This window comes from Impatiens glandulifera, chromosome 4, assembly GCF_907164915.1.
Source record: "Impatiens glandulifera chromosome 4, dImpGla2.1, whole genome shotgun sequence".
Classification (NCBI taxonomy): Eukaryota; Viridiplantae; Streptophyta; class Magnoliopsida; order Ericales; family Balsaminaceae; genus Impatiens; species Impatiens glandulifera.
This window is the reverse complement of record NC_061865.1, coordinates 57508305-57530377: the sequence shown is the minus strand read 5'-3', so window position 1 is coordinate 57530377 and position 22073 is coordinate 57508305. Positions and strand designations below refer to the sequence as shown.

Below are 22073 nucleotides of genomic sequence, written 5' to 3'. Positions count from 1 at the left end.
TTTTAACTTCTTCTTTGTCTTCTCCACTCAATTTCGTCTTCTTCCTCTGCCATTGATGAAAAGTAAAAAATCCGATCATCCATTTTCATTTCTCAGTTCTCAAACAAGCAATTTCTCAATAAGAAATTCATGAGGAATCCATGGATCATCTTCTTCCCCTGCATATTTCTTCTCTGCAACTCATTCACAAATTCAACTCCTCTCTTCCCCAAAGAAGCCCTACCCACAAAATCCGGCTATTTACCCGTGAATCCAGCCACCGGTTCCGCCATTTTCTACACTTTCTATGAATCCCAAGAACCCATCTCTTCAATATCCGAAACCCCACTTCTCATCTGGCTCCAAGGCGGCCCAGGTTGTTCATCCTCTTTAGGCAACTTCTACGAGCTCGGTCCATGGCGAGTTTCAGAGAATCAAAACTCAAAAGAGATTAAACTCGAACAAAATCCCGCCCCATGGAACCGTCTCTTCGGTCTACTATTCCTCGACAATCCAATCGGAGTTGGATTCAGCATCGCATCCAATCCTGATGAAATCCCAAAAGACGAGCACGCCGTCGGCGAACAGTTATTCTCTGCGATCAAAGCTTTCATTAACTTAGACCCTTCTTTCAAAACCCGACCGATTTACATCACCGGCGAGAGCTACGGCGGTAAGTATGTCCCTGCTATTGGATACTACATTCTAAACAAAAACCCTTATCTACCCATCTCAGAACAAGTCAAATTAGCCGGAATCGCAATCGGAAATGGACTCACCGATCCGATTACCCAAGTGGGTACTCACGCCTTAAACGCATACTTCTCCGGTTTGATCAATGAAAAACAGAAGACCAAACTTGAAGAACTCCAATCGGAAGCAATTCGTCTAACCATGATGGAAAATTGGAACGAATCAACTTTGGCTAGAACCAGAGTTCTTAAAACCCTTCAAAACATGACAGGTTTAGCAACATTATACAATTTCAATAGACAGATTCCATACAAAACAGACCTGGTCGAGAAATTCCTAAACCAGAAAGGAATAAAAACAGTACTAGGAGTGAATGAATCAATGGTGTATGAAGAATGCAGTGAAGTTGTGGGAACTGCACTTCATGAAGATGTGATGAAGAGTTCGAAATTCATGGTGGAATATCTTGTGAAGAACAGTAAGGTTCTTTTATATCAAGGGCAGTTTGATTTGAGAGATGGAGTTGTGTCTACAGAGAGTTGGGTTAAGAAGATGAAGTGGGAAGGGATAGAGAAGTTTCTAGAAGCAGAGAGGAAGGTTTGGAATGTGAAGGGGAAACTTGCTGGTTATGTACAGAAATGGGGGAATTTGAGTAATGTTGTGGTGATGGGTGCTGGACATCTTGTGCCGGCTGATCAAGAATTGAATTCTCAAATAATGGTTGAAGATTGGGTCTTGGATAGAGGATTGTTTCTTAAGAATGCAAAAGTATTCAAAGCCATGCTTTAGGTTTGTGTTGTTAAATGATTTCAATTGTTTGGGTGATTAGGTTTGATTTCCATAAAAGGAAATAAACCCTAGATTGTTTTTAAATATGAATCTTGTGTTCTATAAAAGTGGGATCGGTTTAGTTATATTCGGTTGCTACTTACTATTGTGTTTTATTAGTTACTTAGGTTTAATTTTATTAGTTTACCCTAATCCTATCAAGACTAAATTAGTTGATATTCAATTAAATTTTATATTTATTTTGTTAGAACACTATTGTTTTTCTTTGGGGTGAGATTAATTTAACAGGTTAAGTCCATAGTTTCACAAACTTATAAGTATCAATAAGCAATGAAAAACCCCATATTACCGAAACATACTTAATCGATTTGGCGCCTAGTCTCAAAGACTATAACCTATTTTTTTCATCTTTTCAAAAATTATATATGGAAAGATCTTACACAAAATTGTTGTTATGTTATAAACACAATAAGTTTACACTAAAATTTAGAATTTAATTGAAATTGTAATACTTTAATTTAAAAAAAAAACTAATAATTATATATTATAATTATTTATATATATTATTAACTGTTTATATTTTAATCAATTTAAAAAATTTATATAATTAAATATAAAATTAATTTAAAAAATATTAAATAAATAACATTATAAATAAATTAATTATATTAATTTATTTGATTAAATAATATGTTTAATTTTTAAAAATAAATATAATTTTTTAAAGGTAAATCATATAAAATTGTAAAAATTTAATTATTATTAATTTCATAAAATTATATTATTGTAAATTTAAAATTATAAAACTTTAATTAAAATAATTAACATGATATAAAATCCTTAATATCACAAAACTATGATTTATTAATTATAAAAACAAGAATAATTATATTATTTGAGATTAATTTTTATCATCATATGACATTTTAAACAATAAAATTAAAATACTTAAATATAAAAGAACATATTAATTAATTTATTTTATTTATAACAAATTTTAGTGTAGGTTAAAATGGTACATAAATATTAAAATATTTTTAATTTTTTAAAATTAATTTATTATAAATTCAATATAAAGATAAAATTATTATACACCATTTAAATTAGTAATTAAAATTAAATACTAAAACAAATATTTTGTTATACTATAAATAACAAAATATTAAATTAACATAATTTTATTTAAACAATATACATAATGTTTTCATTCTATTAACATATACTTTAAGATTAAATAACACAGTGTACTAAAATTTTGATAATATCCCAAATTATAAACAAATTCTCAAAAGAAGTTAGTAAAATCAACATTCTAGAAAAAGTTTTTTGCAAATAAAGATCAAAATATATATGAATGTAGAGGCATATGGAGGCAGGTTTGTGAAAAGGGAGTTAAAGACGATGGAGAAGGAACAACGAGACTTAAAAGTTGGATCTTTTGGAAACCCAACAATCAAAATCTCGCCGGCCGTCGCCGCCGCCTTAACAGCACAATACCCGTACTATGATGCCGCCACTTTCCAGGAGGAAAGATTTGATTTAGGGCTTCGATTTAAGGGCAACTTGCAGAGAACCTGCAAGTAATTCGGAACCGGAATAAGCTCCCCCCTTGTAATATTGAATCAGAAGCCCTTTTCTAAATAAATAATAAACCCTAAAACCAAAGATCGAAGACAAATTTATTAAAGAGAAGATGAGGCAGATCAGATCAGATCAGATCAGATGAAGAAGATGAAACTTGCAGAGGCGAAGCCAGTTTATATAAGAATTCCAGACGGCCGTGAGTGATGATGACCTAAATTATTCAAGTTATAAATGGGCTGGGCTCTTGTTATTGCAACTACTAATTTTATCTCTCGGCCCGCCTATCTGTCACTCAGTATTTTTTTTAAAAATATATTATATTTTTTAATTTAATAAGTTAAGAATGGAATAGTAAAAAAATAACATTGACCTAGCTATTTAATTTTATTTTTTTAATTCGGAAAGAGAAATATAAAAAGTTGAAATTTCTTATCTTTTCTTTTAAAGTATTATTTCTCTATCAATTTAAATTATTTTTAGTATGAATAAAACATAACCTTATTCTCTTGGTCACTATCAATTTAAGTTATTTTTTTATGCTTAACAAACATATTTATAACAAATAGAAAGAGCACTAATATATATATGCCATACAAAATTAGATCATCTTAGCTAAACTTTCTAAAAATTTTTTTTTAATAAGTTGAGTTATTTGTATATTATTTTTAATCTATATAGTGGTTATGATTGTTAAGATTCTAAGGAATCACATTGACTTATTTTTAAATAATTATTTAATCTATTTATATTATTATTATTTTTATTTAATTGTTAGTCCTTCCATCCACACGAGATGCATTTCTTTTTTTTCTCTGCAGTTGGGGAAGCCCTCTATACTCAGTGCCTATTATTGGAAAGGGCCTAGTTGATCGCGGTCTAAAGTCTGGTTAACTCTCAGTCGGTAAGCGCGAGATCTTCACTATGAGAGCTTTTCTAAGGAGTTTGAGTCCGTCTTTTGTACTCAACTAATTTTTTCAAGTCAAGTATTTTATTCGAAGATTTTCTCTTCGTGATTACGCTAAGTAGACGTCTAAAGAGAGCACCACAACTCAACTTGCTACGTCCCGAGAGCACCACAACTCAACCTGCTACGTCCCGACATTCATCATGAATGTCCCGGACATGAGGGGTAGGAGATAGAAGGTATCTTGTTTGAGAGAAATCTCTAAGTCTGATATTCATTCTGTCGGTCGAATGTAGCAGTTGGAGCTAAGAGCAATATTTTTATTTATTTTTAAATAATGTTTAAATATTTTCTCTATACATATCATTCACTTTATCGTCTAAATTGTTGTCTAGAACAACAAAAATCTATTATCATATATAAAGATTGAATATAAGTTGTTAACTAGAAGAATAAAATATTATCCAAAGATGAAACACTTGTCTTTATCAAGATTAATATTATATTTCTCCCAACTTTTATGATATTTATCTTCTTAATCACTTTGATGGGTAGGATGCTAAAATTGAAAGAATTAAGAGAAACATTATGTTAAAAAAAATAAAATTGTTATCTCCTAAAGAAAATGATATCTCTATGAAAAAAAATATTGTTATCATATAGTCTAACCAATAGGGGATTACAATGATCATATTATATGATAGTTTTTGGATTTGTTAGAATAGCTCTAAACAAGAACAAACAAGTCCTTAAGATATTCATCCATCAAATCACTGAGTCACACGTGTCATATAATTCCCGCCAATTCCTTTCTTCTTCATCTTCTTCTTCATAGACCCAATCTCTTCCATAACCGACTGTAACTGAACCAAAAATGGCGAAGAAAGCTCTTCTTCTCCATATCATCCTTTTCGCCATGCTTTCTCCTTCCTCCCAGCTCTCCAACGAAGTAATCCAGAACGCAATCGAAGCTCTCTCCAACTCCGGCTTCGTTTCAATGTCGTTAACGATCGAGTTAGTTTCCTCCTTTCTATCATCTCTTCCACCTTCCGTAACAATGTTCTCTCCCTCCGATTCCGCCTTCTCCAAGTCCGGACAACCGTCTCTCGATCTCCTTCAGTATCATTTCACGCAACTCCCATTCTCATTGGAAACTATACGTTCTTTACCATACGGCACCGAGATTCTAACAATGTCTTCTGGAAAATCTCTCTTCGTTACCAGCTCTCCATTAGATCACAAAATTTCACTCAACAACGTCACAATCTGTGGATATCCAGTACACGATGACGGATCGTTGATTATCTTCGGAATTGACGAATTCTTTGATCCTGAATTTGAGTTTCCTCAAACAGTTCAAACTCCTATCCCTGATCTCGGATGCGTGATTTCATCATCCAACTTAACCTCTTCCTTCCCTGTTTCTTCGTTTATCGAGGCATCAGTAGAGCTAAGGTCGAGAGGATACTCTGTAATAGCTTCGTATCTAGACGTGCAATTACTAGGGTTTCTGGAACCGCCAAAGTTAACAATCTTTGCTCCTGTTGATGATGTAATGACTGATTACGTCTCCAATTTTACTGAAGACTCGTCTCTATTTCTTCGACATGTTATTCCTTGTAGAGTCACATGGAGTGATCTTGCTAGTTTTGAAGATGGAACTCCGCTGCAGACTTTTGCTGAGGGATCCAGTATTAGGCTTACCAGATTTAATCATCCGTTGTTGCTCAATGATGTACCGATTGCATTCCCTGATATGTACATCAGTGATAGTCTTGTCATTCATGGCCTTCATGGAATCCTTGAGAGAAAAGAAATGCCTGAACCAGATGAATCTCCGTCTGTGCAGAACGATGACTGTTGTCTTGCCCCCGATCATAGTGAATTCTGAGTTCCTCGCCCGCTGTAACAAGGTGCACCAGTTTTTTTTATCCTTCTAGATTACTTTCCATTGCAGAATCTTGATTGACATGCAATAGATATAATAATTTCAGTACAATTTCGAATTCTTTTGAAGCTTTTCAGCTTAGATTACTTGCAAACTGTATATGCTTCTCCTCACAAACAATAGATACACAGATTAACCAAATTCACTTACTCTAGAATAATTAGTATTGTTCATAATCAGCTGTTAAAAGTCCATAGTTTTGCATTTAATCTACTACCAAACTATTGAAGAAACATATCTATAAAACATGTTTTCATGGCAAAAAGATGAAATCTACAAAGCATGAATACACAAGTGAGGAATTTAACCCACCAAAGGGGTCTTCCTTAGTTTTTCTAGTTTCAAACCCAATCTAATAACTACATCCTCCTTCCCTTCATCGAGAAGAGCCTGCTTGAGATTACTAAACAACTGAGCAGGAGCCCTAATACCCATATCCAACATCTCCACAAAGTATTTGCAAGCATCATCCAAATTCCCCTCATTGCACAAACTGTTAATCAAAGTAGAGAACATATGCATCCCTGGGAGGATTCCTTTTTCCCTCATCTGGTTCCATATCATTATCGCCATGTCAATTCTGTCCTCGTTGCAGAACATCCTCACAATGATCTCATACGTGCTCACAGATGGCTCACAACCTTTCTCCCCACCCATTTTGACGAAGACAGAGTAAGCTTCTTTAGTCCTTCCAGCTTTAATCAAATGATAAAGAATGATATCAAGTGTTCTAGAATTCGGACCAACACCGAATTTCCTCATATCATCAATCACCTTATAGGCATCCTCCATCTGCTGAGACCAGCAGAAAGCCCCCATTAGTGCATTGAAAGTGGGGAGCTCTGGAGGAAAACCGCTTTTCTTGTATAGCTCGAAGAATTTGAAAGCTTCACTCAGCCTTTTATCAGCACCCATACCATTGATCAACGTGCTGAATATATGGGGAGTTGGCTTAATGTTGCTGGCCTCCATCTGATGGAAATTCTTCAATGCCTCGTCGTACTTACGATCCTTGCAGTACGCGCTGATGATGATACCGTAAGTGATTACATCTGGCTCGAACCCATCTGCCTTCATCTCGCGGAAAACCTCATCCAGTCTAAGGAAATTCCGTTCAAGTCCCCATCCTTCTAACAGTATGGTATATGTCTTGATATCAGGTTTGAACTTTCTGTTTTTCATTTTATCAAATACCTCTTGTGCTTTCGCAACATGCTTTGATTTGCTCAGTGTATCGAGTACTTTGTTATAATCCTCGAGTTCCATCTTAAATCCGAAAGTTTCCATCTTCTGGAATGCTTCCATAGCATCCTTAGGCCTCCGAGCTCTGGCGTATCTCCTCGAGATCAATCCAAACGTTTCTCTAGTCAGCAGGCTTCTTCGTTTCATGTCGCTAACTAAGCTCCATATCATACTGAACTGCTTTATCTTCCCTAGTGATTCAATCAGAGAATTATAACCAGCCGTAGTATGCTTGAACCCTTTCTGCTTTTCTGCCCATCTGAAAAACGAAAGTGAAAGAACTCCGGCATTTCTGACATTCTTCAAAACTTCGGCGGCAATTGTCTCGGTGAGATCAACTCCGGCACTGTCCAGCTTTGCCTCAACTTCGGACGAATTGCCATGGGCAGACAAAATCTTGCAGAGTTTCTCCGCGTCGTTGGAGATTCCAATTTCTGTGTTTTCGGTTGTAGCAGCATGTATACATCTGTTAAAGTTCAAGAATCTTTGGTGGTGATGAAACTGGGGAAGTGTACAGATCGATGACCGACGAAAATGTAAGAAGTAGCCTTCTTGGACTAGAGGACGAATAGGAGAATGAAGTATATTTGTGACCTTCTTAATGGAAAGATTAGGGTTCTTAGCATGTCTTAGAAACCTGGAAAAAGTCTGCATTTTTTTTTGGTTTAGGGAAGAAGAAGAAGAAGAAGAGAGGGCGGCTTAAGAAAGGAGCGACGAACCAATGAGAAATATGGTATATTTATATATTTTTATTTTATTTTATAATTTATCTATTTAATATATCTTTAATAATAAACAATTTATAATTGAGCAGACCTAACAGAACGAGACTCTCTACGGCGCTCCCTGCATAACCTAATTCAAAGAGAGAGAGAGGCTGAGGAAAAGATGGGAGGATCGATTAAGGAGCAGACCGAGCAGTTGAATCGAACCTTGAATACCCACCTGAATAACATTCATGAAACATTCCAGGTATGCTTGTTTGTGTGTTCTTCTGCCTGCGTTTTTGACTATTTGTTACAGTTAAGAAAATCTCTCCATATGCAAACACGCAGATATTAGAAGACACACCTGTTTCATCTTGTGGAAAAGTAAACTGGATTGAAGTTATTAAAATGGGGGAACAAGTTTCTAAACAAGCCACTGTAGGTATCTTCCTCGACCATCTTTGCCATCTCTTCTGTCCTCTACACGGTTACAGGGAATTTCACTTTTCCAAATTTGTTCTTCATTGCATAGTAGCATAGGATTGATCTGTGTTTGTTTGTTTATAAGTTGGAATGCTTTGGAATGGAGGAAAGCCAAAAGCCAAACACTTGAAGGAGAACATGGAAACATACTTCAATTTCATACAGGGATTTCTTTTCCTAGCTCATGGAAGTAAAGTAGGTGCAGGTCCTACACTTTCATCATGTATTGATGTAGCAGTCAAGCAAGTTGTTCATTGGAGTTTCAATCTCTTTAAGGACTCTCTCCCTTTATACGGTAATTCTACTATCTTGTATGAATTTTTAAGTTGGAATAGAATTGGTTATGAATGAACTTAATAATGTTGCAGAATCCGAAACGATCGATGAGAAAAACAAAGTCCCACAGTTAGTTGGGGCAGTATGGGATGCATGTACTGCTCTTAAGAAGGTACCCACCACAAATATCACAGCTATCGGACGTGCAATAGCCCAAGTTGGAGTTTCCATGAAGGATGTTCTGCGTGAGATGCAGGAAATGAGGCTCGAAGTTCCTGGTTCAGAACCGATTGATGATGATGATGAAGATGACGAAGATGGTGATCTATGCAACGTACTGTCACCTGAGGAGATGAAAATTGCTGAATCGGCAATGGAGGTTGTATCAGAGACTATTGTAATGATAAAAGAACTTATCAGGTCCATAACAGGTCTGGTAAAACGTGAATCATCATCTAACACAGAAGGTTTTGTGGAATGCTTAGAAAAGTTAATGAAGGCTTGTAAAGAAACTGGAAGACAGATTGATGAACTTGGAGCTTGCTTATACCCCCCTCATGAAGTTTCTGAGATGGATGAATTTTTGTATAAGATGGATGACTGTATTAATGATTTGGAAGCGCAGATTAAAGAAGGCGGTTTTGAAGAGTTATTATCCGAAGCATTCAGTCGCCTCAGGAGTTGCTTGAAACGTTTGAAATCTGATTTCGATTGTGCTTGTGTCAATGGGATCGCGAAACGTGTTGAAGAGCTCGAAGTAGTAAGTAACTAGTAGTATTATTATATGTTCAATTTTAACTCTCTTTTTTTCAAATGATTGTGACAAAATACTTTGCCCATTTACAAAAACTTGGATCTTCATTAGGTTTTCAATGTTAAGTTCCATTATTCAAAACATAGAAAACCCGAGAATTACAAAATGAGTCAAATCATTTCAACAAGTTAAAGTACTACTACTAGTCTTTCATTTCTTGATATGAACTTCAACAATATCATCATCTTCCATCCCAAGGCAATTGGGAGTTAACATTGGATTGATCTTATCACCATCAAAGGTGAAAACTAAACTTGCAATTTCAACCTTATTCTTATCACCATACATCCTGAACAGCTTCTCAAACTTGTCATCCTATAAACCAAATCAAAAAAGAAAACAATTCTCAAAAGGATTGTTTCATTCACGAAAACCCTAACAAAAGAACGAATCAGAGATAAAGAACAAACCTTGTAAACTCGAAACTGCTTAAGTCCTCCTCCATTGTCCTGAATCGAGATAACAATTTTCTCTCGTTCATGTTCATCTGTATCATGAGTCCTTTTAGCAAGATCTTCTTCTACAGCTCTAATAACATCTTTTGCAGATTGAGCAAATGATTCCAACTGTTGTTTCTGTAATCTGTATTACAAAGTCCAATGAATGAATGAATGAATAAAAACTAGTTTACAAAAATCATTCATTCATTCAATAAAATTCATACCGAAGCTTCTTTATTGTAACATCTTCTTCAATCATGTTCGAATCACATCTGATCTTGGGCGGCGGCGGTAGCCAATCCAGCTCTTCATCTTCTTCTTCTTCGTCATTATCCAGAATGTGTACAATCTCCTCCTTTTTATCTTCGCTTACTTCCTTAACCTAATTTGTAAACAGTAACATGATCATGAGCAAAAGATAGATATAATTAGGTTTATTGATTTGGTAGAGAGATTTATAAACCTTATCATCATCGGATAGTTTTACTCTCTTGGAACGGCGGCACGGAGAAGATGAATCATCATCATCATCATCGATGGTTAGGAAGGTCGGTGGCTGGACACGACGGTAATCGAAGAGCGGTTCCAGTTCTTCCGTCAATTCAGACTGACAAAAAAAAAAGAAGAGATTCTGTGATTAAATTAAAATTAAAACCCTAGCGAATGACTTATTAAATCTGAATCGCTGCTCACCATTATCGATCTTTCTTTCTTTCTCTCGATCGCCTGTTCAGCCCTACCGTAATACTACTCTCCCGCCGAGACGATGAAATGAACAGTTTTTTTTTTTTTTTTTTTTTTTTTTTTTTTTTTTTTTTAAGATAACTCATAAATCTGCCCTTAACCTTTTGGATAATTCTGAAATCGACTCTTCATTTATACATTTTTATTATTATTTTAAATACAATTTTAAAGACAAATAAAACATTGAAAGTTTGATAAATTAATCCTGAATTTTAAATATTTAATATTTGAATTAATTTTATTTAAGACTAATATTTAAAAAAAATACAAAGACTAAAACTATTTTTTTATTTATTTTAGAATTAATTTAGATATGATCATATTTTTATTTTATAATGTTTAAAATTAATCACTTAACATTAAAAATCTAATAATTATGATTATATAGAAGAAGAATTGTTGTAAATGTAAGGAGAAAAAAATGAGAAATTTAATACAATTTGTATATTACATCAATTTTATTAAATTTAGAAGAATAATTTGTGATCTTTTCATTAAAAAAAAAAGATTTATAACAGTGTTTAGGTTATTTTTTTTATTTTTAAAATAAGTTTGAATATTTTAACTTATTATTTTTAAGTTATTTTTACTACTAGTAGAAATAAGTAATTATAAATATGAGTTTTCAAATAAACTTATTTTGAACAATTATTTTTAGATTAATTATGAAAATCATTAGGGTCAGTCGGATAGTTAATCGTTTTTCTCGAGAATTTACGAGTAATTAAATAACTATCTATTGATTAACATTTTTTTAATATCATGTTTTATAATTGTGTTCTTAAACTATTTTTTATCAATTTTAATATACATTTTAATATACATGAAGTATTAAATCAAATTATAAAAAATATTAAGTATTAATGTTATTAATGTTATTATAGCTTATTTAGTTATATACTTAAATACAGTGAGAATTCTAAACAGAATTCTTGGTATGATAGAAGTAGAATTGGCAAGACAAATAAAACTCTGAAAAATATGAATTAAGTATTAATGTTATAGCTAATTCTTTAGTTATTAATAAATAATTGGCAAGAATTAGAAGCCAATCTCTTCATATATATCTGAAGAAGCAACTTCTCATCAACAACATCTCCGGCAGAAGACACGACAGGGTTTGCCTGTCTCCGGCTTGAAGGATTTCTGTTAATCTGGCCGGAGCTGGCAGCCGCCATGGAATTAATGCAAATGGGTTCCTTAAAAACAGCAAGAATCCTAAACCTAATTCTTGGTATGATAGAAGTAGAACTCCCCTGGCCAAGCTTTGCAATCTTTAGTTTTCTTCTTCTGATCTTCTGCTTTGATCCAAGCCTTTTGTAATTTCTTCTTTTCCATGATCTTTTCAACTTCTCAATCAAGCATGCTAGAGATCCATAAACTTCCATGGTGGTTGTGTTTAATTAATTGCAGAGGATTCAATGGAAGTGTTTCTTTATATAGAAAATGAAGTTGACTGGTGTTATAATTAGTAATCAATCATGTAATTTGAAGGTATCTTTCATTTAATCTATTTAGGAATTTAAAATATATATTCTCTGTTTTGGCTCTATTAATCCCATCAAAATAAAATTCCAACATTTAATATTCATCATTCACTTACTCCCCTCAACAATGCCATTTTTGCTACATTTTGTCACATTGTCAAATTGTACTTCCAAATTGAGATTTCAGAATTCTTTTTCAAATCTCATAAATAAGTTTTTTTTTTTTTTTTTTTTTTTTTTTTTTTTTTTTATTTATGGTTAGAAGTTTTGATTATCGATTTTTTAAAATTTGATAGTCAAAATTTTATATTTAAATTCGATAGTTAAATTAGTGACATGAATATTTTATTTATTTATTTATAGATGTCACGTAAATAATAAGTTAATAACATTTTAAACCGTTAAAAAAAACCTTATTCTCTATAACTTTAACCATAGGAGTCCCAAATTTTGAGATTTGAAAAATAAGTTCAAAATCTTAATTACTTTATTTCAGTTTGATAATTTGACCATTAATAAAGTGAATGATGAAATTCATAAGAGAATTTATGAGATGGTTTGATTATTTTTGTTTATGCAATCACATTTATAAATGGTGACGTTTAATACTTAGTTAATAATGGTGGCAACTTAACTATTTAACAACATTGAAAGCACATTGTTCTTATGTACAAAACAAATGGGTTGCCTATTTTTGCGTTATTCATTTTATCCCAAAATCAAATATGTGATTTAGCGAAAGATTACCAAACAATATGGATTTATAGGACTCAAACAACATCTCAAAAATACACATGATTAGTTCCTCCCGGATTCCATGTCCATCGATGACCTTAGTTCGCGTACTTCTTCAGCCGACAAAGCATATGTCGGAGACCATTGACCTTCCACGCTAGCTCCATTACCCGTGAGACCTAATGATGCATTCGCAATTTCCTCCTCGCGTTCGTGAAACCATGCGTAAGTCTTAAAACCTGAATACCAAGAAATACGCATATAATTGAAGTGTGAGTTTGTGATAATAAGATAGTGTGCTAACCTTTATAGAAAAATTTTTGGACAAATAAAAATTAAGTTTCTTTTACCATTACTATCGTAAGGAGGTGGAAACAATTGGAGATAACAAAACGTTGCCACAATAAGACCTACAATAATCATCACACACAATCAATTTAAATTAAACCTACCCCAATTTTGAATGATTTTCAAATGATCAAGAGGTGAGAATTAAAATTAAAACCTAGGAGACCGCCGATGAATACATCTTGCCAATGATGCCAATAGTCGTCTACTCGAGAAATTGCCACAAGAGATGCCACAAGAAGAGGAAGAAAAACTAAGCCTAGCTTTGCAACATGTCCTCTTCCATCAAATGCTTTGATTTTCCCCGACAAATACAATGACAAGAATCCTAGACCCGCAAACGACCCTAAAATATACAAAACCATTAAGAATGAAATGAAATTTCGACACAACAAGAAGACAAAACTTACACGAAGAATGACCACTTGGGAAACTCTTATATCCTTCCTTAATCACACTATATTGACCACTACATATAACATTCCCCAAACTATCATATTTCTGAAACAGGGGTAAACACAAAAACATGTTAGTAACAAAAGGGTAAACATAAATCTATAGAATCCCAATCAACTCACATCGATTCCATCAGGAAAACAACGCCAAAAAAAGTTAGGACGAGGCCTGCCAGTCGCGTTCTTGATCGAATCAGTGAGAACTCCAGTTATAAGAACCGCAAACAAGATTCCTACAACATGCATGCATGCATGCATAAGAATAACAAGATCAAATTGAAGAAATATCAAAGAATCATTACCAAGTATGCTGTGATGAAGATCATAGACGTCTCTTTTAACAATGTAGAACACAATGAAAATCACAATGGGTAACAAAACTGCATATATCTGCGAATTCATTGTGCCCAAATCAGAATCAAAGAATTATGAATTAGCAAATTTGATTATGAAATAAACTACTGACCGGAACAGACCAGACGGGTATTGTGTTATCCTTAAATGGGTACTTAAGATCTGTCAGCATATCTTTACTTACAAATCGATAAAAAGGAGGAATAATATTCAAACCCACATCAAGAGCCACAAGAAGAAGAAGTATTAGCCAGTCATGAAGATGAAATCTTGCAACTTTTCTTCCATGAGACTTAATCGTGTGTTTACAGATGCCAATTTCATTCATCATGTCTCTGTTTTACGATCAGACAAGATCCAGATATCTTAAGAAGATGAAGAAGAACATATAAAATGGGTCAACTAGCTAATGACAAATCAATATCTGTGTTTTTGTAACAACTAATTAATGGGGATCCAGCTAATTAAGAATTAGTAAAGAAATAAGTCAACTTTGCTATTTCAAGATCATGAACATTTCAGTTGATTGTAGCCGTTGGATTATGTAATGACGGTTGTATATATAGAGAGAGAGATCATGGAAGAAGCTACTGGTGTAGTTTTATTTGCCTTTAGCCCTTTACAAAGTTATAAAACTAGATCTCTCTTATTTATTAATCTTTTGTTATTGAAACTTTTATTATTAAGATTTCCCTTGTATTCTTGATTTTTTGAAATTGGTTTGTAATTTAACTATACATCTAATCCAAGAGCAATTGGGCTCTCCCGTTCTATCACCGGATCGGAGGAGCCCAATTGGCATTAAGATATTCTTCACAAATGATATGAAGTCGCGTTTATTTAATACAGACAGTTCATATTTTAATAAATACCAGATCCTTGGAAATGTCCCAAGCCAAGATATGGTTGTAAAATAGAATTTAATTGGAAGTATATAATTTTCATGATAAAGAAATTAACCAGAAGACTGATCAAATTGCTCATATAAATAATTTTGACAAAATAATTTTAATTAGTACATGTGTAGATATAAATTAAATTATTATAATTTGTGCAGTATAATAATCTTTTTGCTACTTTTGGTCCTTGGAGAGAATATTCTTCATGGTTAAGCACTTCAATTGTGTATAAGATACAAATTATTATTTATATATCAATATGATCATCATGGTGTGACCTTTAGAAAATGATAGAAGGTAATGGGGTGAAGTGATGAGATCACGTTTACAGATAAGTAACATGTTGGGTTATTATCCCCCATGCTCATGATGATATAGGACCCATTTAATTTGGAAAAAAATATTTTAGAATAACTCGATTTGAGTTTGAACAAGAAAACGTCACTAAATTTATATAATTCTCTTTTGTTTAAGTATTTTGTTCGAATGTTAATTGAGAAAAACAGTAGTTGACTATTTTAGCGATAAAAATGGATCCATCTTCTAGGTTCAATCTTCCAAACAAATCAAGACAAAGCAATATGATGATGTTAAGATATTTCTTGAAACATTATTTGTGTAGGTACTAGGTTAAAGAATCATATCAAATGTATAGGTGTTTGATAGGTCATTTTAACTCCAAAGCAATAACATCGACAAATAGACAAATATTAACGGAGAAATGACCTCTAGGGTCGAGTATTATAACTCTATTGGGGCGATTGTTATAGAGTTATAGACATTATTTAAAATGGAGTTAAAGCCCAATTGAGCTATATATATTTAATTCAACTAGTGTTTAATTTTAGAGAAAGACTTTCTTAAATTAAAATTATACTAATTATATATAGATTGAATTTAATAACAGATCATAAAAAACAATTTAAAGTTGCTTTTGGTTTCATTTTGTTATAGAATGTTTGGTACTTGTATTAATATATATAGTTTCATTGTTGTCTTAACTCTTAACCATCTCTTCTTTAAAGTGATCATTTTTTAAATGAAAAATAAATCATAAAATGTGACCAACATTACTAATACAAATTCAACCACACTTGTAGCAAATTGAATAAAACGACAAGTTGAGGAGGCAAAAAAAAAGTCAAAATAATGCATAATTTTGAATTGGAAAACTCAACTTTTCTTGCAATAAATAAATAACCTAGGGAATGGGTAAATTCTTATGTGGTGGGGAAAATAAAGGACTAAAATATCTGTTTGATTATCATTCCAAACAAGTAAAATTAATTGGAAAGGTAAAACTTATTTTGCTGTTAAATTATTATTATTATTTAGTCACAAAAAATTGTTATAAGATTGTAACATACACAACAATACAAATATACTTACAATTGGAAAAGAATTTACAATTGCCCGATTTGAAAACGCCCAGATTTGGATCTTAATCTGGGCTTGGATAAATCTTTTTTTTTAATTTGTTTAAAAATATATTTTTTAAATATTAATTAAATGAAATAATATTAGAAATATACTTTAATTAGATAAATGTTAATAAATTTAATAATATTTATTCGTTCAAACTCAATATCATTTCAACTCAAGGTGTTTTCAAACAGACTCAATTAAAAAAAAAAAAGTAGATAAGTTAATACATTTTTTAGTACACAATCTAAAAAAACAAAATCACTTATAAAATTTCAAAACTAAATTACAACCATCATGATATAATACTATAACCATCCTAGTATAATCAAATTTAAATTTAGCCATAAAAACTACTCAATCTAATTTTCAATCACCCCATCTTACAAAAAAAAAAAAGAAGATGGAATGCAATTTAAATATTGTATTCATATATTTAGAAAAAGAAAACATTTTATTTAATTAGTTAGTGTACTTTTGATTTGTTTTTTTACTACTTTCATGCAATGACATTTGTTAATATTTCTGTTTTCATAATTTATTTCAAAGCTTACAAGTGTGTGGAAATCTTAAAATCATTCAAATTATGCATGCGTTATTGTTTTTAGTTAAGTTGCTCTTAATTAGGCTACATTTGATTTTATTTGTAAAATAAACTATGTATTAATATACTCTTATGAGTCTTATTAAGCATAAGTACATATCTTCTATTAAATATAGGAATTTATCAATTTCGAAACAATATCATTAATTAAATTAGTATAGCAGACGAATTTATTAATACCTAAGAGTTGTACTTATGTTTAAACCGCAATTACCTATGTCCCAATCTTTAAAAAATATTAATATGTTTATATTAGTTGTCTAATAGTTTTCAAAATAAATTATATATATATTTTGTTCAAGTTTTTAATTCTTAAAATTCCTAAATACTTAAACATAATTATTTAATTAGTTAGTGTTGAACTCTTCTAAAGCGAAATTAATATAAGAGAAAAAGATCTTCATAAACAGTAATCCTTAAATATAACAGTTCAATTACCAATAATGAAACCTGAAGCCAAACATTTGATTAGGCAAAGTAGGTGGGTTGCGAAAGATACCGAATTAAGATTCGAAAATAACGAATTGAACAAAATGTTTAGTATGACTGATATGCTTTTAGTTGTCTGTAATTTCTATTTTTTTTTTTATAATTAGATACCCTATAGTGGTCTGATTCTTTTTATAAAAGATATAGTTTGTTTAATTTTGATAATGGATTATTTCTCATATTTTTGGGTTTATAATAAAATAACGTTAAATTATTTTTCCAAGAAAATAAGAGTCGTTGAAGTATAATAAAAAAAAATACAGAAACATAAGTGTTAACTTTGTTACTAAACACGCCTGAAATATAACAAAATTAACAATTTAAGAATAATAATGAAAACATAAACAAAAATGTTCATCAACAAACAAAGATTACATATAAAACAATGAGTTCATAAACTAATTTCACCCGTTCATAAACCAATTTCACCCGTTCATAAACCAATTTCACCCATTTTCTAAAAGAATGGTACATTATATGTAATATTTATTTAAAATGAAAGTCATCAATTCGGTGTAGCTTTCTTCATATTATAAATCTTAGATTTAAAATATATATTTCAAACCAGTCCATATATTATTTTATCACATAAAATTAAATAAATCTGCACGAGGCAACTATAAGAGTATCCAACAACTGCTTTATCAGTCCTTTTTCCTCTCTCTCCATGGAACCTCCTCCGCTTCTCGCCGTCGCCGGCTCCAGCGCTTATGACTCATCGTCGACACGTTTCCGGCCGATTCATCCCTTGTCGGAGAAGCTTCCATCGGCGGTCGGAGGCGGCGCCGGTAAGCTGCGGCTGATGTGCAGCTATAACGGCCACATAATTCCATCTCCCCACGATAAATCTCTTCGATACGTCGGCGGCGAGACCCGAATGATCGTCATTGATCGGAACTCCTCTCTCTCCTTCCTCATAAACCGTCTTTCCAAAACCCTAATCACCGGCGGCGAATCTTTCACTCTCAAGTATCAACTCCCAAATGAAGAACTTGATTCTCTCATTTCTGTTACCACAAATGAAGATCTAGAAAACATGATCGATGAATATGACAGAATCTCAGCCACCCAGAAATCATATCGTCTCCGTCTTTTCCTCTTCACGTGTAAGAAACTAGATTCATGTTCATCAATCCGATCCTTACTCGAGAACAATAACAAAACAGATGATCAGTTTCTCACAACCCTTAAAAAAAGTAATTCCACGAAGGAATCCCAGGAATCTAACAACCTATTAGGTGATCTTAACGATGAAATCGCGGCGGCGATTGCAGCCAATGATAGATCGTCGGAGATTAAAGGGATGAATTTGAACAGAGCTTTCTTAGATGATGAAAGATCCGAACAGGGGACAAGAAACCCATCTCAAATACAGACTCATTCGCCGGCGGCGGCGACGGTGACGGCGCAACCCAATCCGACCGGCGGGATTGAATTGCTTTCTCCCGATTCTGTTTCAAGGTACCCAATTCAACCCTTGTCTTTATTCTATCTCAATTAAGCTAATTCATCAAATTCATTAATTTCACAGTGAGGGTAGTACTATGGTATACCAAGATTCAACCTTTATCAACAACAACATGGTCCCAATTGATCAAACGTTGTTGGCTCCGACGACAGTTAACGATTATGGTTACCTAAAATACAATAATCAGCATCATCATCATCATCAGTTTATTCAAAATGGGACCAATTATATTAACCAATCCACACCTTATTATTCAATATACCCTCCTCCTCTGCCTCAACACCAAATTATCTATGTTACTTCTAGGCAAACCCCATCTTATCTCCAACCATCGGCTAGTTCTTCATCTTCGGTTGGGATTGCAAATCTTAATAAACCAGAAATGTTCATGGGTTCAACAGAATTAGGTCTTCAATCATCAATTCAGGTGTATTCCGGGCAGCATCATTCACAACCTGAATATTCTCGTGGTCCTATTATGTTTCCCAATTATGCCAATCATGGTTATGAATATGGTCAGTAATTTCTGATGTCTCAACTATTATAGATGGTAAATGTTATGTTTTGTGCATGATGATTATATGTAACACTTGTTATAGCTAGCTAGCTAAATAAAAATGTTACATTTTCATGTTTTTTTTCCTACCCTTTTGTGTTGGTACTTTTTTTTCTTCAATTTAAAGCGACTATATTTTGATCTTGCCTAGTTTTTTCTGCTAGTTATTCTTAATGTTTATTATCGAAAAAAGTTAACACAGATTTGGTCATAGTTATGGTCTACACTTCAATGTATGTTGTTCGGTTGATTTTTTCACTAAAATATTCATTCCAACAGTTGTGTCGATTTTTCAAAATCTCCATCTTTCAGTTATAGTTAAACATTTAGTTCAATTTGGTCAAAGATACAAAATAATAAATATGTGTGCAAAACTCGAACCTGAACCAACCAAAAAAAAGTTATATACTTAAAACACACATATATATATATAGTCAATCTCTTAAACTATCAATTTTTAATTATCTAAATCTACAACTGAACCGGGCAAGATTTGTACAATAAATTATGAACTCATTAGAGCTTAGTTTAGTCGTTTATAATTATTTTTGTTGATTATTCATCGATCAGTTCGATTTTGCTTACACCACTAGTTCTTAGTATCAATGAAACTTGCAAAATTTATTCTGTTAGACGAGACAATTTTCTAACTACCTTGGACCTTTATTAAATATTATGAGGATTTTTGTGTGCTTTTAAACAAAACAAAAAAAAACTTTAAAAAATCAAAATTTTGATAAAACAAAATTTAATCATATAATTACTAAATCCAATAACTTTTAAAAAAACTTAAATAAATACAAATGAACCATCAATTTTAATTTATTGCATCGGAACACACTTCTCTTATAATCTTGACACAATTCTCGCAAAAAGGGTTGCAACAACACTATTTCCTTAGCAGCCTCTATCACAACAACATACTATGTCTCGCAATTAGAAAAAACAACAATTTTTTACAGTTTTGAAACTCAACTAATTGCAGTAACTCCCAAAATATAATATACACGACTGTGTTTTCCTACTATCAACATTACCACCATTGTTTTCCTTCCAAACCAATGTTAGACTTTAGAAAAAACAAAGTGAGACTCATACATTCTTTTAAGTATCGTAGTGTCCACTTTACTGTTACTCAATGTTGCCTATACTCGTGTTGCTCATAAATTTACTATCAACTCCTACTGTATGTGATATGTTTGGTTGTGTCAAAACATCACACAAATGATAGAACCAATGGAAGAGGCATACACCACGATGACCATGTATTTTTTCTCATTCTCTGTTGAAGACGACTAGTCTTTGGATAGTCTAAATTGACTTGCTAAGGGGATGCTAACTGGTTTGCATAATACAAGTTGAAACGGTTGAGAACTTTATTCACATATTCTTATTTTGAAAGTTTAAGAACATTTTTATCTCTAAAAAACCTCATCTCAAGGATTTGTTTTGCAGCACCCAAATAATTCATTACAAATTTCTCTAACAACTCTTTCATAGCTAGTTAATCTAATACAAGTTTGCTCAAACAATCAACATGTAGAGAAGTAAAATAATGTACGATTTATCAAATATTTTGATAAAGTTTGAGAACCTCTTTGTCTCTGAAGATCCTCATCCCAAGGATTTGTTTTGCAGCACCAAAATTTTTCATTGCAAACTTCTCAAACTACTATTTTTTTGCTTGTTAATCTCATACAAGCTTGCTCCAAGAATTAACATGTAACAATGTAGAGAATTAGAATAATGTACGATTTGTCAAATATCTTGATATATAAGCAATGATCTTCATCCGTATTGAATTTCTTATACCATTGCATTGGAGCTTGTTTCAAACCATCAGACTCTTTTGAAATTTGCATATAATTTGTTTTCCTTTACATCTGTTGGGTTTTCTTAAGCATATATCACATATATGAATTAAAAAATTGCGACTCTATTATCATGCTAACTTCGAAAATGTAATTTTAGAAAATCGTAAAATGATTTACCGTTTATAAGTTTCATATAATTTTAATAATATGTTATCAGAATAACTTTTTGTATTGGAGATGATCAAAATACCGTTTGCAAGAATACAACGATCCAGCACGAAGACCCCACCCCACGGTCTAATATGCTCACGAACAACTTTTTGTCTTCTTGTTTACCAAGCGTTTTATCAACTCCTCTAATGTTGATCCACGAGAAGAACAAATCGATACAACTAGAAAAACACCTTTTTCTAGAAACGGTTAATAAAACAATAGAACATGCTAGTGTTCAATATTATTCATCAAATGGATGATTGAAAATAATTTATTTCTAAACCTCAATTGTGTGTGACCCATTAGGCCCCAGAGTTTCTAGCCGACTACAATTAACATTTTAACTATAATTCAGTCAAGAGGATATTTCTAGCAAAATACTCATGACTCCTAATGCTCTAGAAAGTTAATTGGCATTAACCTTGACGAAATATCGAAGATGTCCGCTACCACATATATGTGAATATTTATCTCGTCACATCTTATACTCGACTCAGTTACATGAAGTTGGTTAGTTACTGTCAACTCCCACTGGACCGAAACATCGCATCCAGTCCAAGCCTATTTTTCTTCTTGTCATTCCGAAATTCACTACTCTCTTAAATCTATTCTAGAGAGACCATCAA

The 22073-nt window shown here is 32.4% G+C and overlaps 6 protein-coding genes across 7 annotated transcripts; 4 read left to right on the top strand and 2 right to left on the bottom strand.

Moving 5' to 3' along the window:
* Positions 1 to 58: 58 nt before the first annotated feature.
* LOC124936262 (serine carboxypeptidase-like 50) lies at positions 59 to 1586 on the top strand. Its single transcript, XM_047476746.1, has one exon. The coding sequence runs from the start codon at positions 130 to 132 to the stop codon at positions 1459 to 1461; it is 1332 nt and encodes a 443-aa protein (XP_047332702.1). The 5' UTR covers positions 59 to 129; the 3' UTR covers positions 1462 to 1586.
* A 3237-nt stretch (positions 1587 to 4823) lies between these two features.
* On the top strand, positions 4824 to 5958 carry LOC124933949 (putative fasciclin-like arabinogalactan protein 20). The gene has a single exon (XM_047474401.1). It carries the CDS (start codon positions 4824 to 4826, stop codon positions 5838 to 5840), a length of 1017 nt encoding a protein of 338 aa, XP_047330357.1. The 3' UTR covers positions 5841 to 5958.
* A 113-nt stretch (positions 5959 to 6071) lies between these two features.
* On the bottom strand, positions 6072 to 14310 carry LOC124933946 (putative lipid phosphate phosphatase 3, chloroplastic). Its single transcript, XM_047474397.1, has 7 exons — positions 14095 to 14310; positions 13931 to 14018; positions 13752 to 13861; positions 13584 to 13674; positions 13331 to 13519; positions 13185 to 13235; positions 6072 to 7033 (listed from the first exon to the last, which is right to left on the bottom strand). The coding sequence occupies exons 1-7, from the start codon at positions 14308 to 14310 to the stop codon at positions 6201 to 6203; spliced, it is 1578 nt and encodes a 525-aa protein (XP_047330353.1). The 3' UTR covers positions 6072 to 6200.
* LOC124933947 lies at positions 7956 to 9500 on the top strand. Of its 2 annotated transcripts, XM_047474398.1 has the most exons (4): positions 7956 to 8111; positions 8195 to 8288; positions 8415 to 8624; positions 8698 to 9500. In XM_047474398.1, exons 1-4 carry the CDS (start codon positions 8028 to 8030, stop codon positions 9375 to 9377), a joined length of 1068 nt encoding a protein of 355 aa, XP_047330354.1. In that variant the 5' UTR covers positions 7956 to 8027; the 3' UTR covers positions 9378 to 9500. The 2 variants fall into 2 exon arrangements, with proteins under 2 accessions (XP_047330354.1, XP_047330355.1); XM_047474399.1 differs by lacking the exon at positions 7956 to 8111 and having other exon boundaries at positions 8195 to 8284.
* LOC124933948 lies at positions 9482 to 10617 on the bottom strand. Its single transcript, XM_047474400.1, has 5 exons — positions 10553 to 10617; positions 10323 to 10466; positions 10084 to 10241; positions 9830 to 10001; positions 9482 to 9734 (listed from the first exon to the last, which is right to left on the bottom strand). Exons 1-5 carry the CDS (start codon positions 10553 to 10555, stop codon positions 9570 to 9572), a joined length of 642 nt encoding a protein of 213 aa, XP_047330356.1. The 5' UTR covers positions 10556 to 10617; the 3' UTR covers positions 9482 to 9569.
* A 3719-nt stretch (positions 14311 to 18029) lies between the features above and the next one.
* Positions 18030 to 19506, top strand: LOC124936896. The gene is made up of 2 exons (XM_047477426.1): positions 18030 to 18857; positions 18928 to 19506. Exons 1-2 carry the CDS (start codon positions 18064 to 18066, stop codon positions 19385 to 19387), a joined length of 1254 nt encoding a protein of 417 aa, XP_047333382.1. The 5' UTR covers positions 18030 to 18063; the 3' UTR covers positions 19388 to 19506.
* The last annotated feature ends 2567 nt before the right edge of the window (positions 19507 to 22073 follow it).

Excerpts from the sequence above, each read along its gene's own strand:
- LOC124933947 (XM_047474398.1), top strand. The coding sequence starts at position 8,028 with ATGGGAGGATCGATTAAGGAGCAGACCGAGCAGTTGAATCGAACCTTG. Across the intron at positions 8,289-8,414 it reads TTCTAAACAAGCCACTGTAG|TTGGAATGCTTTGGAATGGA; the intron begins GTATCTTCCTCG and ends TTTGTTTATAAG. Across the intron at positions 8,625-8,697 it reads GGACTCTCTCCCTTTATACG|AATCCGAAACGATCGATGAG; the intron begins GTAATTCTACTA and ends ATAATGTTGCAG.
- LOC124936896 (XM_047477426.1), top strand. The coding sequence starts at position 18,064 with ATGGAACCTCCTCCGCTTCTCGCCGTCGCCGGCTCCAGCGCTTATGAC. Across the intron at positions 18,858-18,927 it reads TCTCCCGATTCTGTTTCAAG|TGAGGGTAGTACTATGGTAT; the intron begins GTACCCAATTCA and ends TTAATTTCACAG.
- LOC124936262 (XM_047476746.1), top strand. The coding sequence starts at position 130 with ATGAGGAATCCATGGATCATCTTCTTCCCCTGCATATTTCTTCTCTGC.
- LOC124933949 (XM_047474401.1), top strand. The coding sequence starts at position 4,824 with ATGGCGAAGAAAGCTCTTCTTCTCCATATCATCCTTTTCGCCATGCTT.
- LOC124933946 (XM_047474397.1), bottom strand. The coding sequence starts at position 14,310 with ATGAATGAAATTGGCATCTGTAAACACACGATTAAGTCTCATGGAAGA. Across the intron at positions 14,019-14,094 it reads TACCCGTCTGGTCTGTTCCG|ATATATGCAGTTTTGTTACC; the intron begins GTCAGTAGTTTA and ends ATGAATTCGCAG. Across the intron at positions 13,236-13,330 it reads ATTCATCGGCGGTCTCCTAG|GTCTTATTGTGGCAACGTTT; the intron begins GTTTTAATTTTA and ends TGATTATTGTAG.
- LOC124933948 (XM_047474400.1), bottom strand. Across the intron at positions 10,242-10,322 it reads AACTATCCGATGATGATAAG|GTTAAGGAAGTAAGCGAAGA; the intron begins GTTTATAAATCT and ends TTTACAAATTAG. Across the intron at positions 9,735-9,829 it reads AGCAGTTTCGAGTTTACAAG|GATGACAAGTTTGAGAAGCT; the intron begins GTTTGTTCTTTA and ends TTTGGTTTATAG.